The sequence below is a fragment of the Alosa alosa genome, chromosome 17 (assembly GCF_017589495.1).
Source record: "Alosa alosa isolate M-15738 ecotype Scorff River chromosome 17, AALO_Geno_1.1, whole genome shotgun sequence".
In the NCBI taxonomy this organism is placed as follows: Eukaryota; Metazoa; Chordata; class Actinopteri; order Clupeiformes; family Clupeidae; genus Alosa; species Alosa alosa.
In genome coordinates this window covers 895,056-915,662 of record NC_063205.1, presented here as the reverse complement: position 1 = coordinate 915,662, position 20,607 = coordinate 895,056, and the positions used below count along the sequence as shown (strand labels likewise).

At 41.8% G+C, this 20,607-nt stretch overlaps 2 protein-coding genes across 5 annotated transcripts in view; one reads left to right on the top strand and one right to left on the bottom strand.

Moving 5' to 3' along the window:
• The window catches only part of ccdc146 (coiled-coil domain containing 146), a 99,629-nt gene that overhangs the window by 66,267 nt on the left and 12,755 nt on the right, over positions 1 to 20,607 (bottom strand). The gene's annotated exons all lie outside the window — the stretch shown is intronic.
• Positions 1,426 to 20,589, top strand: fgl2a (fibrinogen-like 2a). 2 transcript variants are annotated; one of them, XR_007196263.1, is made up of 3 exons: positions 1,426 to 2,365; positions 7,199 to 7,960; positions 20,374 to 20,589. XR_007196263.1 is itself a non-coding variant. In XM_048267383.1 (2 exons), exons 1-2 carry the CDS (start codon positions 1,816 to 1,818, stop codon positions 7,903 to 7,905), a joined length of 1,257 nt encoding a protein of 418 aa, XP_048123340.1. In that variant the 5' UTR covers positions 1,426 to 1,815; the 3' UTR covers positions 7,906 to 7,983. The 2 variants fall into 2 exon arrangements, 1 of the variants encoding a protein (XP_048123340.1); XM_048267383.1 differs by lacking the exon at positions 20,374 to 20,589 and having other exon boundaries at positions 7,199 to 7,983.

The following is a 20,607-nucleotide window of genomic DNA, read 5'->3' as shown; positions in this document are numbered from 1 at the left end:
AATCACCCCACTACCTCCACCCTTCAACATAACACTGCTCCCCAGCCCCAGTCTGTTACACCATGTCTCCTGTTTGTTTTGTTTTGTTTTGTCCTGTCTTGGTTTTCCTATGCAGTGTACAGACAATGGTCTTGCATGGTTGTGATGTGCTGTGTGTGTGTGTGTGTGTGTGTGTGTGTGTGTGTGTATATGTGTGTGTGACAAGTGTAACAATGTTTGTACATGTTTATATCATTTTGTATTTGTATTTTCCTTAATTATTTCTATTCCTGTGAGCATCTTTGGCAATGCATCATATGGTTTGTCATTATATCGCTATATTTTGAATTGAATTTGAGAGAGGAGAGAGAGAGAGGAGAGAGAGAGAGGAGGGGAGTGGAGGGAGAGAGAGAGAGAAGGATGGTTTCAGAGAGAAGGGGGATAGAGAGGAGAGGGAGATAGAAGAGGAGGGAGAGGATAAGAGAGAGTGAAGGGACAGGAGAAAAAATAAAATAGAGAGAGGGAGGAGAGAGAGGGAGGAGAGAGAGAGAGATAGGAGGGAGGGAGAGAGAGAGAGAGATAGAGAGGGAGGGAGGGAGGAGAGAGAGAGGGGAGGGAGAGAGGAAGGGAGGGAGAGAGAGAGGAGGGGAGAGATAGAGGAGAGGAGGGAGGAGAGAGGGAGAGAGAGAGAGGGAGGAGAGAGAGAGGGAGGAGAGAGAGAGAGGAGGGAGAGAGAGAGAGAGGGAGAGAGAGGGAGAGAGAGAGAGAGGGAGGGAGGAGAGAGGGAGAGAGAGAGAGAGCGTAAACAAATGCGTGTGTGTAATGGGGCAGTGGTGACCTCTCAGAAGTCATTCTACTGAGCAGGCGGAGTTACTGGCATCAGTAGGCTTACAGCAGAACAACACACACACACTCACACACACACTCACACACGCACACACACCGGCACGCTTACATCAGAACAACATAACACAGCACAACACATCACACTTTTGTGCTGGAACACAAGAATGTGATCGCTCTCACACACACACACACACACTCTCACTCACACAGTCTCACTCACGCACACACTCACTCACATACACACGCTCTCACTCACACACACACACACACACTCACTCACGCACACACTCACTCTCACTCTCACACAAACATACACACTCATTCACACACACACACACACACTCTCACTCACACACACACACACACACACACACTCACACAAACACAAATGCACACACACTCTCACTCTCACACTTAGGAACGGAGTCAGCGGACAGGAGAGAAGCTTTGAGTCATCGCCCGCTTTCCAGGGAAGAGCACTGACACACACACATCCAAGCACCCACGCATGAGTCCACACCCACAATCACAGAAGACACACCATTCTGCACACACACACACACACACGCGCACACACACACACACACGCACACACACACACACACACACTTCCCAAGCCAACACACAGCCCACACAGATCTGAAACTTCTTGCTGTACGCAGTTTCACTTCCAGAGTTGCGCAATACAGTAGAGCTCCTCCCCCCCGGTCCTGATATTTACCACAGCACCATCACGGGTGCACACACACTTGCACTCTCTCTCTGTCCGCCTGGCCAGTGTGTGTGTGTGTGTGCGCATCACACTCCTGCTCCAGTGTTTGCTACAGTGGGTTCTGTTGGGAATCTTTGTTCCTGCCGGTTCTGTTGGGGATCTCTGCTCTGTTCTGTGGTTCTCCAGCTCCCGTGTGGTTCCTGTGTGGTTCTTATCGTGGTTCATCCGGTTCATCCTCTGTGTGGTTTCCTGTGCGGTTCCTGTGTGGTTCCTGTGCCATGAGGCTGGTGTGGTGGTGTGTGTGTGTGGTGCTGCTGGTGTGTCTCATGAGTGTGTGCAGTGAGGACGACCCCGAGGGCAGCTGCCCCGTGAGGCTGAAGGCGGTGGGGGGGTGCAGGCTGGAGGACAACGACTGCTCCGTCACGCTGGGGCTCCCCAAGCTCACACTGACGCTGCCGCGGCAGTGGGTCCAGCTGGAACGCGGCCTGAAGGAGCTGCAGAGCCTGCGGAGCGCCGTGGCCCAGCTGCAGCGGTGCTGTGGGGGGGCGCGGGGGGGGCGCGCACCAGACCAGGCCCAGCACGACCAGCCAGGGGAGGCCCACTCGCCCGGGGACACGCCCCAGACGCCGCCGCTGGCGGAGATGCAGCAGAAGCTGAGCCGTGTGACGACGAGCCTGCGGAACGCTCGCGTGCAGATCAGCGTGCTGCAGGGCCAGGTCGGCCAGCTGACCAACCAGAGCGCCCACTTCCTGGAGGCTGCCGCCGCCGCCAGCCGCTTCCACAACGCCACCTGCTCCACACACTGCCCATCACACAGCGCCCCCCAGTGTAAGTACAGTCTTACTGCTCTAACAGTATACTTACTAACAGTATACTTACTGCTCTTACAGTATACTTACTAACAGTATACTTACTGCTCTAACAGTATACTTACTGCTCTAACAGTATACTTACTGCTCTTACAGCATAGGTTCTCAAAGTGCGGCCCGCGGAAACATTTTTGGCGGCCTGCGATAACATCTGTAAAACTGTACAACAGTACTGTGTGCTTTGAAAAGAATAAATCTCCGTTTAGTGGTGTTTAGTGGCCGTCAGGTTTTCCTGTGGTGCTTTGGTAGCTGGAATTGCTCCTGAATAAGGCCTATGCTGATAAGAAGCAAGGCACACTGAGACTGTTCTAAATAAGTTTGTACTTGAAATGGACTGCAACCAGAAAAGTTATATCTCAAAGAAATAGAGGGTAGAGAACCCCAGGGATTGTGTGTGCATTGCAAGTTTTGCCAGGTTTAGCCTCAGTTATGAATTAAAATGTGTTTAATGCAGTAAATATAAACTGCAGAGATGCAACCTGCTCATTAAAATCATTACAAATGGGGTTTAAAATATAAACTAGCAACCTGTAAAAATATAAACTAATGCAGAAATGCAAACTAGAGATGCAACCTGCTCATTAAAAAATCATTACAAATGGGGTTTAATGCAGTAAATATAAACTAGAGATGCAACCTGGGGTTTAATTAAAACTAGAGATGCATTAAAATCAAATGGGGTTTAATGCAGTAAATATAAACTAGAGATGCAACCTGCTCATTAAAATCATTACAAATGGGGTTTAATGCAGTAAATATAAACTAGAGATGCAACCTGCTCATTAAAATCATTACAAATGGGGTTTAATGCAGTAAATATAAACTAGAGATGCAACCTGCTCATTAAAATGATACAAATGGGGTTTAATGCAGTACATATAAACTGTAGAGATGCAACCTGCAAAAAATCCTGGGGTTTAATGCAGTAAATAAAACTCAACCTTCATTAAAAATAAACAAAATGGGGTTTAATGCAGTAAATATAAACTAGAGATGCAACCTGCTCATTAAAATCATTACAAATGGGGTTTAATGCAACCTGCTCAAAAAATATAAAATGGGGTTTAGAGATGCAACCTGCTCATTAAAATCATTACAAATGGGGTTTAATGCAGTAAATATAAACTAGAGATGCAACCTGCTCATTAAAATCATTACAAATGGGGTTTAATGCAATAAATATAAACTAGAGATGCAACCTGCTCATTAAAATCATTACAAATGGGGTTTAATGCAATACATATAAACTAGAGATGCAACCTGCTCATTAAAATCATTACAAATGGGGTTTAATGCAGTAAATATAAACTAGAGATGCAACCTGCTCATTAAAATCATTACAAATGGGGTTTAATGCAATACATATAAACTGTAGAGATGCAACCTGCTCATTAAAATGATACAAATGGGGTTTAATGCAATACATATAAACTAGAGATGCAACCTGCTCATTAAAATGATACAAATGGGGTTTAATTGTTTTCTTTCTTTCTCTCCCCCTTTGGTGGTTTAATGTTGGGTTCCTGAATTGGCCCTCACCAATCAAAACTTTGAGAACCCCTGTCTTACAGTATACTTACTAACACACTCCTTACAAACTTACACACATTACTCACACACTCCTTACAAACCTACTCACACACTCCTTACAAACTTACTCACACACTCCTTACAAACTTACTCACATTACTCACACACTCCTTACAAACTTACTCACACACTCCTTACAAACCTACTCACACACTCCTCACAAACCTACTCACACACTCCTACAAACTTACTCACACACTTACTCACACTCCTCACAAACTCCACACACTCCTCACAAACTTACTCACACACTCCTCACAAACTTACTCACACTCTCCTCACAAACTTACTCACACACTCCTCACAAACTTACTCACACACTCCTTACAAACCTACTCACACACTCCTCACAAACTTACTCACACCTCCTCACAAACTTACTCACACACTCCCTCACAAACTTACTCACACACCTCACAAACCTACTCACACACTCCTCACAAACTTACTCACACCTCCTCACAAACTTACTCACACACTCCTCACAAACTTACTCACACACTCCTTACAAACCTACTCACACACTCCTCACACACTCCTCACAAACTTACTCACACACTCCTCACAAACTTACTCACACACTCCTCAGAACCTTACTGACACACTACTCACACACTCCTTACAAACTTACTGACACACACGCTCCTTACAAACTCAAACTACTCACACACCTACTCACACACTACTTAGAGAGAGTGGTGCATGAACAGATATCAGAATATGTTGATAGGGGAAATCTTTTGTATGAATTTCAGTCCGGGTTCAGGAAGAACTATTCTACAGACTCATGTTTACTTTACATACACGACTTCATTAGAAAGAAGATGGATGAAGGGAAACTGTGTGGGATGGTTTTACTAGATCTCCAAAAAGCCTTTGACACAATATACCATAGTCTACTGCTTAAAAAATTAAAGGCTATAGGGATGAATGGCACCGCTACAGAGTGGCTCAGCTCATACCTGACAGACTGGGAGCAGAAAGTGGAGGTTAACGGCTTTATGTCAGACACCAAACCAGTAGTATGTGGGGTTCTGCAAGGGAGAGTTTTAGGACCACTGCCATTTTTACTTTATATTAACGACATGAGAGATGGGTGTTCCTGTAACTTGTAACAGCCCTGCTCATCTCGCACAAAGATATGAACACACTCCAAAGTAGACTAGGAGAGGAACTCACCAAGATAACCAGTTGGCTGTGTGACAATAGACTGTCACTACATCTAGGGAAGGCAGAGTCCATTCTAGGGGTGTAACGGTTCATGTATTCGTATTGAACCGAAACGGTACGGGCGTCACGATTCGGTGCATGAATTTACACGGAGAATACACGGTATAAAAATACATAAAACTCGTGTGCGGATTAATTAATGGCATGCGCAATTACTGTTAAGTAGCAACAAATAGGGCCAAAACCTATGGCTTAAATTAAATGATTTCGTAATGACAGAAAGCTATGTAAATCGCTTGGTAATTACCTTTATGTTTGGGTAACTTGTAACTTCACATGAGGAGCTGGTAGTGTTAAGTGCATGGACAGTAACAGAAAGTGTCAACGCTAACCAGGCTAATAAACAAACCATGCTACGGTGAGTTAACGTGGAAGGGCAAAGTCACGTGACTTCTAGTTGTAGTCTGTTTATGAAATGAAAGGAGCAATTTCGTTTTTTAAAAGAAGGCAAAATAGTGTGATATTTTCACAGTTAGTAGGCTAGATTATTACTGTACACACACTGAAAAATATTGAGGCAAATTGTAGACCCTTCCATATACAACTAAGCACAGTTGTTGAAGGTCTTGCTTAAGTGGATTTTTTAAAATTATTATTCTATTCTATCTAATTTGCACTTTCAGAAATAAGAGATCCTGTAGGCCTATTTTCAGTTTTATAGCTGATTGTCTTATTTTGTTTACAAGTTACACGAGTCTGGGTACTTATTGTACTGTCTAGCCTACATCTTACACACTTCAGGCTGTTGCAGATAGCTCAGGGAAGAGACTGTATGACACTAGGTGGTACAGCCTGAGACATGCACAATAAAAAAAAAAATGCTTTCTGCATTTTTGTTTTGCTTTTCCCTCCATTGTACCGAACCGTGATGTCCGAACCGAGGTATGAACCGAACTGTGACTTCTGTGTACCATTACACCCCTAGTCCATTCTATTCGGGTCCAAACCCAGATTAAAGAAAGCTCAGGAGCTAAGAGTAGAGGTAGGGTCTGTGAGGATAGCAGCAAAAACATCAGTGAAGTACCTAGGGTGTGTTCTAGAGGAAAGTTTGGGTGGGGAGGGAATGGTGTTACAGGTGCTGGGCAAAGTCAACGCCGCACAAAGTTTCTTGCCAGAAAGGCCGATCTGATGGACGGTGAAAGCCTACGCCTTCTAGCCAACTGCCTAATGCAGTGTCATTTTGATTATGGCAGCGTAGCATAGGCAGCAGGTCTGTCAACCTCACTAAAAAGAAAATGGCAGGTCTTCCAGGATAAGTTAGTGAGGATTTTGATGGGGCTGGGCCCTCGAGAACACACTGGAAGGAGGCACTTCCAGGAGCTCAACTGGTTACCAGTTCAGACCAGAGTGACCCAGCTGAGGCTCAATATGGTACACAAGTTCATTAACAACAGGGCCCCAGGGTACCTAAATAGCCATTTTTCCAGATCTGGGGAATGTCATAATCATAGCGCGCCCTCCGAGGTGCAGAACCAGAATGGGGCATTGCTCATTTGCTTATACAGGAGCACTGGAGTGGAACGATCTGCCTTTATCTATCAAACAGAACACAAGCCCATACAGTTTTAAAGGGAATGTCAGGAAATGGCTTTTAGAATAGGTAGGCTGGTGGGTGGGTAGGTAGGGGTGGGAGGGTTTGTTGAGTTTGAGTGATGTGTCATGTAGTTTTATGAGTTTGTGATATGTGTTTTAAGTGTTGTGTACGTTAAGATCAAGGACCACAATGGAAATAAGTCTATGACTTTTTGTGCTATCCTTGACACTGTTTTAATGCATGATTTATACCGACATGTATTTCAATGGTTTGTCAAATAATCTAAACTAAACTAAACTCACACACAGCCGCCCCTCTCTCAGTATTCATCCCTGTCTCTCCTCTTGCTCATTGGGTCTAATAGTATTCATCTCCCTCTCTCTCTCTCTCCCTCTCTATCTCTCTCTCTCTCTCTCTTTCTCTGTCCCTCTCTCATAGTTATGGTTGTCCCGCGGGACTGTTCCGAGTACAGCTTGCTGGGTCAGCGCTCCGACGGCATCTACAAGGTGACCCCTGACCCCCGTAACGGCACGTTCTCGGTGTGGTGCGACATGGAGTCGTACGGTGGAGGCTGGACGGTGATCCAGCGGCGCCTCAACGGCAGCGTGAGCTTCAACCGCTCCTGGGCCGAGTACAAGCGGGGCTTCGGCGACCCGCGCGCCGAGCTCTGGCTGGGCAACGACCTGCTGCACCTGCTGACCAAGGCCAAGGACATGGTGCTGCGCATCGACCTGGAGGACGTGGACGGCGTGCGAGAGTACGCCAAGTACGAGCGCTTCTACGTGGCCAATGAGCTGCTGCGCTACCGTCTGTCCGTCAGCGGCTACTCTGGTTCCGCCGGAGATGCGCTGCACTTCAGCAAGCACTTCAACCACGACCAGAAGTTCTTCAGCACGCCGGACCGCGACAACGACATGTACCCGTCGGGCAACTGCGGCGCCTACTACAGCTCGGGCTGGTGGTTCGACGCCTGCATGTCTGCCAACCTCAACGGCAAGTACTACCACAAGCGCTACCAGGGCGTGCGCAACGGCATCTTCTGGGGCACCTGGGCAAACCTGACGCGCGAGTACTACCCTACCAGCTACAGGCAGGCCTTTAGGACCGTCAAGATGATGATCCGCCCCAAGAACTACGCCCCCTAAAGGCCTTTAGGACCGTCAAGATGATGATCCGCCCCAAGAACTACGCCACCTAGAGGTCAGACAACTGATCCAACCCCCCCCCCATGTTCCCCCTCTCAGCTTTCTGCACTTTCATCCTGATGAGGTCAGCACACACACACCTGATCAGTTCAACACACACACACACACACACACCTGATCAGTTCAATACACACACACGCACACACACACAATCAGTTCAACACACACCTGATCAGTTCAACACACACACACACACGTCCATACCCCACTCACTCCACATCAACCCAACTCCAGGCATGGCAACTCCTGCCCAATGCTGAATAATACAGCACCCGCTCCCTGCTTCTGCTGTCAGGCTCCTGAGGATACACAGCTGCTCCTGAGCAACACTGCCCCCTGGTGCGCACCATGGACAGTTCAGTCAGTGGTTTCTATGACAGCTGCTGGGTCTGGATCATCGCTCCAGCCCCAGTCGCCATGATGGAGGTTTGGAAGACGTGTACAGTATTTATTAAGTGAAGCTTAGCATAATATCAGTAATATATGATATTTACCTTGAATTTCCCCTTGAGGATCAATAAAGTATCTATCTATCTATCTATCTATCTATCTATCTATCTATCTGTCTTATAAATATTGGAGATATGGGCCTCTGGCACGCTAGTCCCTCAGTGAACTAAGCGTCTCCTAGATGGACTTCAGCTGTCTGAGGCTTTGCTACGGTGGCCCTGAAGTGCCAAACACAACCACAAAACAGAAAACACAACAGCTTTTCTCATGGTGTTAAATTAACAAATAGATTTGGCCTCAATATTAAATTAGTTTAATAGTTAGATTTTAGACTTTGCACTTCACCAACCATTTAAATAAGATTTATCCTCAGATTTATATTTGTAGTTTCTGCATAAGTACCATTTAATGCCATATTAATACCCTGCAGCCCAGCCACCTAGGGCCCAGGCTAGCTTGTGTGGTGTAGTGTACCTGTATGCAGGGATTAAAGTGAAGAAAAAATATTTTGACTGAACTTTTTTCAGGCCATAAGTCATACGTTGTTCATATCTACCTATAGAGATAGCACCCCTTTTGCGGTCGCGACCTATTGGTTTTTAATGTACAAAAAGACGCAAACAGCAAAGTAAATGGAGTATTCGCCTTATTCACACGGCGGCCATTGTTTAAACCAAAACAAGGCTACAGGGGACACTTACTATACAATTAATGCCACCTACAGGTGAATGCATAGAACATAACAATCCTATGGGTTGTGTACCCTGTAGCCTCGTTTTAGCCCCCAATGGCCGCCATGTGAATAAGGCGAATTGAGAGTGTTCTTGATTGAAATTGAGTTTTCCTGATGAACAAAAATATTTTAGTACCATCCCCGACCATTGCTGATTAGCCATTGCTGTTTTTTTCTACTGCAGCAATATTGTAGAAAGGCTTTAACTTACACTCTTATTTAATTACTTCAGGCCAAAAGTGTTTAAAGGGGAGATTTCTTTCTTGTTAATATGCAATTCAACACAAGTAAAATCTATCAAATCAAGTTTGCAAGACTTCCAATTTCCTCATCAAAGTAACAAATCAGAACATTCTAGATATTGTTCATGTTTCCATTTGTTGCCTCATCCGCATTTAATGAAAACATGGTAATTTTGAGTTTTACAGACAACTCAGTTTTCCAATGAGCAGCAATACTGTGTGTGCTCATGCAGGCGGTCTGCACATTTGATATCGACAATCTGGAGAGGGCGCTTTTGTCTTCAGCAACAGATTGTATAAGGTTGACAAGAGGTTGCGATATGGTGAGGGACAGGTCGTGTTGCGCTATGAAAGAACATGCGTAGCCTACTTTCTAAACGTAAAAACGGTCAGTAGATAAACGTAGCTGTTGTGGTGGCTCGTTGCACCAGGTAGGGAAGATGTCCTGAAATGCACGAACGTTAATCTTATGGCGGTCTGCTGATTGGTGGCGTACTAAAACGTTTTTCTATTGCGTCCATAAACAATTTTCTTGCAGCAAACTGCGCAAAAGCAAACCCCTGGCACTTTAATTTCTTTACACCATGGCTTGTTAGTTCTCCCCCATTTCCAACAGCCGCCCATCTCCATTTATTTTTTAACTTTTGACACCTGCCTTCCTTTAGCAACAACGCATTGTGTACGCATAGTGGCCTTGCCAAATAGACGCACACAAATTACGCTAATATGCGAGGTTCTGGTAGGCCTACTGGTTATGGTTTTGTGCTATAAATTAATAATATTTTATAGCAAAGTTTTAAGTTGACTATTTTAATTGCATGGTTATTTTTTGTCAACATACACTCACAACCTACTGTCGTTAAAAGTGAGGCCTAAGCAAAATAGCCTACAAGGCTGTCTGTTCGTCACAAACAGGACTGACCCCCTTACTAAACAGTTCGCGATGATGACAATATTATTTCTTATTTTATGTTAACACGCTCAGTCAAAACCTTCCGTCGCAAATTGTGAAAAACACTGTTGTAATGTGACATTTCTAAAATCAAATTGACGGAAATCCGTTGTATGACGGAAAACTTTAATCCTTGTGTATATACCTGGGGCCCAGGCTAGCTTGTGTGGTGTACTGTACCTGTATGTACCTGGGGTTCAGGCTAGCTTGTGTGGTGTACCTGCATGTACCTGGGGTCCAGGCTAGCTTGTGTGGTGTACTGTACCTTTATGTACCTGGGGCCCAGGCTAGCTTGTGTGGTGTTTTAGTATGTACCTGGGGTTTTTTAGCTTTTTTTGATGAATTTTAGCTACTGTATGAATCTATATGACCAACTATTTTTAAATAAAAGAATATGTCACAGCGATGTGTTTTTAAATAAAAGAATGTCACAGCGATGTGTTTTTAAATAAAAGAATATGTCACAGCGATGTGTTTTTAAATAAAAGAATGTCACAGCAATGTGTTTTTAACCCTTTCGTGCCCGTGCCGAACATTCCATTTTTGGTGCTGGATGACCTCCTCACACAAAAATCCTTATTTCTTCAGTATAGTACATACCATCAATGGGATATATATAGACCATTGTAATCAGAAGGACCAGTTCTATGAAATTATGTAAAATACATATGGTAATGTTGATATAGTAATGAACAGTATTTGAAAATCCTCTCCAAATGTATATCCGGAATTTGTCAAAATTTAATTTCATTCACATATTTAAATGAATTTTCACCATATTTCTCTACAAGATAGAGAAAATATAGAGTGTATGAAATGTTCAGCAAGTTGTGGGCTATTTAACAAAAAAGACTGTATTGGAATATCATTAACCTTTCAAAAGTTATGATTATTTTAGTGATCAGTGTAAAAAAATGCAGGAAACGGGATTTAGAATGTTGACAGAATTCACATTCACTTTCTCACCAACAACATAAAGTATGCATAAAAACTAATAATCAAGTCAGAAACAATGGTTTAGATGTATTTGGTCTATAAGAATAAACCATTTATTTGTATATAAGCAAATGCTACAGTCAATAAGAATGAAAAACCCATACTGTACCTTACCAGTAATACAGGAAGTAAGTATACTGTATTCATTGAAGACCATTTCGGAAAAGAGACATAAAATACATTTGATTCAACAAATACAACGTCCTTATATAAATCAGTATAATATGAAAATTATATACATATATAAAATGTATTATTATTTATGAAAAGCTAGGAATACAATCAACATCACTCAAAACTCAATGTGTTCTAAACATTTGAAAGTGGATTACATACTTAGAAGAAGCCTGTGGAGAATAAACACATACACACATCTACACACAAACTCATACCCACACAGACACACACACTTACAGAGGAGGATAAGGAAAGGTGGGGTGGGGAACCTGAAGGTTGAACACAGAAGAGCTATGACTCATTACTAAACGCATCCCCTTTTGCAGAATGCCAAATCTGACAGCAATTTGTTTATCAAATAAACAAAGTCGCCTACCGTTAGGTCTAGGGCCATACAAGCTACTTTAGTTTTATTATGTACGTTTTTTATAACAAGCTCCTGCTGTACAGGAATATGTACTTGATGGAAAGACGACAGAGTAGTAGTTGGAGCAGCTGAAGGTGAGGCTGAAATTTCAACGGAAATGCCTGCCGGCTGTTGTGATAGATTTCCTCCAAAGTCTTTCTGGCTGTAGCTACCAAACCTAGGTTCAACACCAGATTCTGCATTGCATTGTCAAACTTTAAATAACAAGAAGTTACTGACAACGGCAATGTCAATGGAGAAAAAGTGCTTTCTGGTATTCTGCGTTTTATGGAGTACACAATATGTATTTATCATTTGGTCAATGTCCCCTGATCCCTGCCAAGACTTGGTTCCCCAGTAGCAATGGATATTAGGGATGGAAGTGAACCCCATGTAAATGATCAATCCCAGAAACCTGTGAAACTCTTCTGAGGTCTTTGTCCCATGCCCCTGCACTGTTTGCATACGACGGCCTACTAAGCACAAGCTCCCATTCCTTCCGGTTGGTAAAACCACATATGCCTGGGACAACAATGTAAGTAAAAAAGAACATAACAAGTCTATTTCACACAGTGTTTTAGTGGAAGTCTGCTCCATCCTACGCACGGCACATAAAACTATATCTTCTTCCTCCATCCCCTCATTGTCTTCGGCATTGTGAGCGCAAGTTCATGAGCAGTCAGCTACCTCTTCAGGCTTGCGAGAAGGTCTGTGTAGGTCTAGTCATCCTCCATCTGAAACAACAGCGAAATCATACAAATACCTTTATTAATGTAAAAAATAAAAATCACAAAACTACAGATTTGTGCATATATGCACACAAAAGAAGAGGTAGCCTAAACTATTGAAGCATCCTCAGAATATACTCAAGTATGAAAAGTATGAAAAGTCACACATGGGTTTAGCTACCCTAAATCTGATTGCCTGGCTGGCATCAAGATAAAGACAGATTACATTTCACCTAGTAACAAACTGCTGAAATGCAATAATGACATTTCTGACAGAATATGTGATTTCACATCATGTTTTCTATAACTACATATTGAGAGGTGTTGTGCTTCATCTATTTCAAGTCATGCCATCTTAGAAAATGTTGAGACAAGCACGTCTGATGTTTGTCATTTAGAAGTTAGCAAGCTAAAATAGTTCACACTACAGACTGCACTACAGGTAACAACCCGAGGAAAGGCAATAAGTTAATTACATTTCTGACAGAATATGTGATTTCACATCTTATTTTCTACAACTACATATTGAGAGGAGTAAAAATATTGCTCAACTTATTTCATGTCAAAACGTAACGCAACTTGAAACGCGGCGCCCATTGATTTATTCAGCTTTGGTTTGCTATACCATCTTGCTAATATAATGCTTACTTAACAAGCAAATTGGTACTAGAAAACAAATTTACCTACAGGTTATATACTAACAGGTTTTTAAATGAAACTGTCAAATGAAAATAACTGACATCAAAAGCAAACGAGAATATTGCAAGCAGTTCAGAATTATACAGTTAGCTAAAGTTACGTGACGATGCACTAGCCCCCCCTAAGCCATAATGTTGACGCTGATGAGAAAGCATATTACTCTCAAATAACATGATTTAAGGACTTCAAATTAAGATAAACCATAACTAAAACTGATGTAAAAACAATATTACCTCAGTTTATCCAGCTGTGTGTTTTCCAGTCGAGGTAAACTCCAACTTAAGTGCAGGTGGCATCCGGCTGTCCACGTCAAATGCACCGACTCAAGTGAAAATATTTTTTCAAGACTCATCTTCAAGTATCCAAAACATTCCATAAACCCCTTAACCAATCATATCAAATTGAAGTACACAATGCAAATGCTTTTGTTGTGGAGGTGAAGGACAACAGCCAAAAACTATCTCCAAAGAGCTATAGCGACTGACAAGGTAATGTTTCAGATAAGATTTGTCGGGGCGCCGCTCTTGAAAGTTGCATGGCTGGTTTTCTCGCTACGTCTATGCTGTATAGCTCTGCTAGGTGAACGATTCGCCTATTACAAGTTTGTTTACCATCAATTTGGCTTCGTAAAGGTGAAAATATTCCTCAAGGCACCAAGAAAAATGATCACATCTAAATCCTTACGGGGTGTGAAATGAAATCCAAAGGTACATCACTATTACGGTGTACAGAGTTCAGCAGTGTGGTGTTCAGCAGTGACAGTGTGGAGTTCAGCAGTGTGGTGTTCAGCAGTGACAGTGTGGTGTTCAGCAGTGTGGTGTTCAGCAGTGACAGTGTAGTGTTCAGCAGTGACAGTGTGGTGTTCTGCAGTGTGGAGTTCAGCAGTGTTCAGCAGTGTGGTGTTCAGCAGTGACAGTGTGGTGTTCAGCAGTGTGGTGTTCAGCAGTGACAGTGTGGTGTTCTGCAGTGTGGTGTTCAGCAGTGTTCAGCAGTGTGGAGTTCAGCAGTGTGGATGTGTTTGAAAAATGCATGCCGTCTGTTTACATGGGGTACGTTCTAACCAATCAGGTGCTCTCAAGCGCTTTAGAATCTTTGATCGGAATAGCCGTTGTTGCCTACTTTTCCTTGAGAAGATACAGCAGGCAATCGGATTGACTGTATAGATAGATAGGTAGATAGGTAGATAGATAGATATGCTTCATTCATCCCCAAAGGGAAATTACAGTATTCCAGCAGCCATACAAACAAAGCACTCAGATATACACATACATACATAAATTATTCAAAACATATTATTCCTCTATCTCTGTTCAGGGGGGAGTCATTATAGACCCTTTCAACAATAAAAACAAAAACAATGCTTGAACATTCTATTTGGTTCCCAATCTACTTCCTCTGCATTTAAGATAACATATAGAATGTTAAAACGGAAGCCTTGTGGGGCCAACTATGATGCTGATAATGGAACTCTCTTGAAAGGGTCTATTCATACTTTGCAGTCACGTGATTACCATGGATACCTGGCGGGCAAGAAACGCTAACAAAATGGCGACGAACAGTGGCCAGCCAGGGGAATTGCAGATTTCCAATACTACAATCAATTAACTATTTAGACCATATGTCACCAAATGTTCAAATAGATATCAAGAAAAGATTAACATACTCGGAACGTGTGATCCATAACGTGCACCCGCTGATGTTTTCATTGCTTTGAACCTGGCAAAGTCTCTACCAGACTTGGAGTTTGGAGATATTTACATATCTTATAGAGAAGCCGTCACCTTACACCGCACAAAAAATGAAAGCCTACAAAAGTACAGATAGCTATCTTTTTATCAAGAGTGGATGGAGCCCCGGATATGTCATGGGGAAAAAAAATAATAAGTTGTGGCCACGAAAAAGCAATTCGTTCCCACAAAATAATAAGTTGTGGCCACAAAATAGCAATTCGTTCCCACAAAGTACTAATTTGTGGCCACGAAATATTAATTAGTTCCCACGAAATAGTAATTCGTTCCCACGAAATAGGTAATTTGTGGCCACAAAATAAGTAGGCCTATAGGCTGTGCACTGGACAGCTGGATGAGCAAATCAAGCGCAACTCCTCAAACAGGAACAGTCGCTGTCACACAATGGACAGGGATAGTATGGTAGAGTGCTATTTTAGGCTGGGAATGAAATACAAAGACATTTTGAAAAGCCTGGCATTGGAGGGATTCATTATTAGCGAGAGGCATCTCCACAGACTATTAAGAGCCAGGTCGCTGCACACCGGCGTAGGTACGACTTGAACGTGTCTCTCTCGTTTGTGTTTTTTTATAAGGCGGCCGTGAACATTTCCATTAATACATGCATCAGATAGCTGGAGGTGAATCTTCATTCCCCCCTCCCCCTCACTCTCACTTTTTCCCCATCCTCATCTCATCTCACGCCTTCTAACAACACACCCATTACTGTTCCATTTCTTTGTTATTTTTTGCATACACCGCGCGCTGATGAAATCATATATCCAGCACTTCTATCTTTTGTAAAACGTCGCGTCGCAGAGGTGCGCTGACCCGAGGACCTGTGCCGAGATAGATGGACGGTCAGGAGCAACGCCGAGGCTGATGGAGAACCGGGACAAATGAAACACTTTTTAATGAAACGTAATTTACAAAAGACATTGTAAAACAATGAAAAGTGAATATTTTGTCACTAGCAACCTACATCTGTCCTCTGTCAAATACAGTTGCATTTATAGCTCTGAACAAAACCGTTCAACAGTTATTTAAGGAGAAGTCGAACGTGCGTTATGTTTCATTCGTCCCTCCTGGCTGGGACAAATGAAACAGCATGGGGGACGAATGAAACATACAGCTTAAATTATGTAAACTTCCCAATAACTTCAATATTTAACATACCATGAATGGTACTTCAAGTATGTGTTATTTTAGATAGATTGCTGCTGGGCTATATGTCTTGGTTCATGTCTGGTAACAACTCATTGTCGTCATGGTGATGCACGATTTTTTGGGTTATGGAAATGGCATGCACTATGCCATTAATATAGCTAGAATAATGCATATTTCGAGAAGGGTATATAATGTTTCTATAGTACAAAATGTTATTTCACTCTGTTTTTATGTGGTTAAAGCCACCACACATCCAAATAAGTGCCCTTCATGACCCACAGGCCGTCCGTCTCCATAGGTTAACATGGCAAAACTCGACCCCCTACCTGATAGCCCCAAATATATTTGCATCTTTCTAAAACTGCTTTTCCATGTCTCGCCTGCATAAAATATAGTATAAACACAGATATGTGTGCATTGACTTAGAATAAATGGGGTTTACTGCCTGGTCGGGACAAATAGGTGTTTCAATCGTCCCCCCATAGACATTTAGCATTATAGGCTGTTTTGCATCCATTACAAACAAACATGCAATGTGAACGTCTGGGATTGGGGAGAGCACTAAATGCTCTACTGAATAAGCATGAAGTCAAACCTTTAAATGAAAAACACTCTTTAATAATAAAAGAAATTGCTAATGAAGTAAACTTGTGACCATCAGAAATCGTTTATCGCCTGTAACTCCGTGATAACAGGACGTAACAGGATGGCATGGCTGAGCAACGGAGGTTAATATGCTCTATGTTTTGTCCAAATGATGTCTGTCTATCATCGTTGCACTCAGAGAAAACCGAATGTTTCATTAGTCCCCCCGCTTTCAATCGTCCCGTTGTACCCTACTGCAAACCAGAGAATTGAGAGCTGGTGGGGAGTGATGAGAAAAGACACGACAGGCTTCTACTGGCCGATTTGCTCACCCAGCTGTCCAGTGCACGTTAGACTATACATATTTCGTGGCCACAAATTACTATTTAAATGGGAACTAATAAATATTTCGTGGCCACAAATTGCCTATTTTGTGGGAACGAATTACTATTTCGTGGGAACGAATTAATATTTCGTGGCCACAAATTAGTACTTTGTGGGAACAAATTGCTATTTTGTGGCCACAACTTATTATTTTGTGGGAAAGAATTGCTATTTCGTGGCCACAACTTATTAATTTTTTTCCCAAAGACATATCCAGGGCTCCGTAAACAACGCTGTCGTATGGGAGGTGAAAAACAGGAATATCTTCATAAAAGGTGTGTTACTAGTTAGCTAGCTAACGTTACCCGTTTGCTAATGTTTGCATGTTCGTAGCTATAAGTTACACAAAGTGACATCTGTTCCATCGTGTGATGAAGTCTTCATCTGAATATGTACACCCTGCCTGCCGGCGAATGACAGCTTGATAAGTAGTTTAAAAAAAAAAACGGATGTCAACTGTATCATATATGGCTAGCAGGATGTCAACATTGTAGCCTACCTGCTTATTCACATAGCATCAGACAACAGACAAGAGCAGTTGGGGCAGCGAAATGCGTATAATCCTGTTAGCAATCTGTTAGGTTGTAATGTAGTAGTAATAAGTGTACGATAGTATGCATGCAAAGTAACTAAGTAATAAGTAGACGCAGTACAACAGTAACGTGTCATTCATTCACCATGTACTCATCTTATATCATATCAAATCACGTACAGATTATAACGCGTTCTCGCCACCTACTGGCGAACGTGTAAGCACGTTTAGTTAAGATTACACGATTGACATGAAACAACATCAGCGAATCATAAATCTGAAATTGTCCATTATGTCAACTGTCTCTATGACAGGAGACTTCATGACCGTCACTTATAGTCCAGTCATTTTAAGCCAAAATAGGGGTCAAGGTTGAACAAATTGCAACACAAGCAAACTTAACTGATTTTGTATCCTCAGTATGTCCTGAGTAAGGGAAAAAAAGCCCCGAAGAATCCCGATAGGGGAAAGTTTAGAAAAAGACCCAAATATACCCTATTCATGCGCCTATACAGTATTTTTCTCACGTGAATAGGGGGAAAAATAACCTTCACATATCACCATGAAAATTACTGAGTTGATTACTTACATCAAGACAAACAAAAAATGTATTAAGTTTTTTTGAAATTGTTTGTTAACATGGGCAAATAAGGCATAATGTAATTACGTATAGTTAATTTGTATAAATACCACAACGGAGCTAATAGTCCAGGCAAAGGTCTGACCCAAAACTAATTGCAACAGAATTTATTTTCACATTTTTATATTTCAATTGGTGATCTTTACACCATAGTAAAAGACTATGAAAATCCAGTTGGTGGAAATATGTTAAAATGAGGGCTGTTTTATGCATTATTCTTCAGCAAATACTGACAAAACTGTAATTAGAATGTTGTAGAATACACATTCTAAAGAATATCTGACCCCATCTAACTTAACATGGAATTTTAGAATCTTGTTGAGGAACATTCTTTTATTTTCAAAGAGTGAATTCCTTTGGCTTATTTCAGACTGGTTTGTTGCAAAAATTGGTGTCTATTTTTACATTGTGGCCCTTTGAATCAATGGAAATGGTTGTTGAATCTTTAAATAGAGCCAAGTGGGTTTTTGCATATAAGTGTTCCACAATGTGTAATCTGTACAAACACATAGTTAGGCATTATTCAGCCTAGGAAAGTGGTTTTGGTGTTTACGTAATCTGATTTAGAGGTCATTGAAACATACAGTATATCACACTAAAGTATCAGTCCATCATTTTGCAAGTCTTATAGTAATTGACCTCTTGCCCAGGGGTTGACTGATATACTGTCTGTCCAATCAGAGGGGCCTGTATGATGCCCCTTTACTTTGCACAATTTTTGTCTAAAACAATAATCGGACAGCACAGTATGTTTATGTTAGTGAATGCGGGAAGATTGTGAAGGCAAAGTTGAAGATGGACATGATCATGTCCTAATTCGATAGAAGGGTGCAGATGGGATAAATGCAGTTAGCCTCCAAGTGACTCTATTGTTGTGACATCTGGCAAAAATGCTATACTAATAAATATAGTTTAAGATTAATAATTAACAATGCATGCCTATGCATGGGTCATTGTTTTACCAAAGTCATAGAACAGTCAAAACTATACATATTCTAAAAGTATATGCACTGTACATGAAATATAGCATCAATCAACTTATGTCCCATCTTCCTCCATACCATGCATAACACATACTCCTCTATTCTGTATAGGCGAATCAAGTGAACAGCTGATACATTTTGGCCTGCACTATTAAGGGAAACAAATTAAACACCCTGAACTGTATATTTTCTGAAAGCATATACCCTCCGGAGGAGATATAACACCATTTAAGACATTTCCCATCTTCCTCTATGCCATGAACAATACATTGCCCTCTATTCTGTAAAGGCGAATCTAGTGTAAAGTGGATACATTTTGGCCTATACTGTCCAGGGAAAACAAATTAAACACCATAAACTATATATTTTCTATAAGCATATACCCTCTAGATGATATATAATACCAGTTAAGACATGTATTATCTTCCTCCATGCCTTGGACAATTTGTTTGTCAAATGTTGCAATTAGTTTTGGTCACTAGCTATACATAATTACATTATGCCCTGTTTGCCCATGTTAACAAACAATTTCAAAAAACTTATAATACATTTTTTGTTTGTCTTGATGTAAGTAATCAACTCAGTAATTTTCATGGTGATATGTGAAGGTTAATTTTTTTTTCCCCATTTAGGAGAAAAAATACTGTATAGGCGCATGAATAGGGTATATTTAGGTCTTTTTCTAAACTTTCCCCTATTGGGATTCTTCGGGGCTTTTTTTCCCTTACTCAGGACATACTGAGGATACAAAATCAGTTAAGTTTGCTTGTGTTGCAATTTGTTCAACCCTTTCTACTAAAATGACTGGACTATTAGAAGTAAAAACCAGCTGGACGCACAGCTTGCAGTTCGTCTGATTTGTCTACCCACGTGATGCCACGTGTAAACATATATGGTAACCTAATTAAAAAAAGGAAAGAAATGTGTAGCTTTAAAAAATAGCTGTTGTAGGCTACTGTGCTTGTGAATGATATACTTTATCTAACTAAAACCTTTTTCTATGTTAGGTACATCATTCCTACAGCTTGAATGAATCGCCTCTGACAACTTGGGTTGCTGTGGAAAAGGAGGGACTGGTTCGATTTGGCCACTGCACCTGTATGGCCGGGTCAGGTGAAGCGTGCTCACATGTAGTGTACATCAGGAATCTGTAAGAGACTGTACATGCACAGAAGTTGTTTGCAGACTACTGATCTTAGTGTTTTGAATTGGAGGTGCAGTGTCTGCAAACAGGAATTGGC

Excerpts from the sequence above, each read along its gene's own strand:
- fgl2a (XM_048267383.1), top strand. The coding sequence starts at position 1,816 with ATGAGGCTGGTGTGGTGGTGTGTGTGTGTGGTGCTGCTGGTGTGTCTC. Across the intron at positions 2,366-7,198 it reads ATCACACAGCGCCCCCCAGT|TTATGGTTGTCCCGCGGGAC; the intron begins GTAAGTACAGTC and ends CCTCTCTCATAG.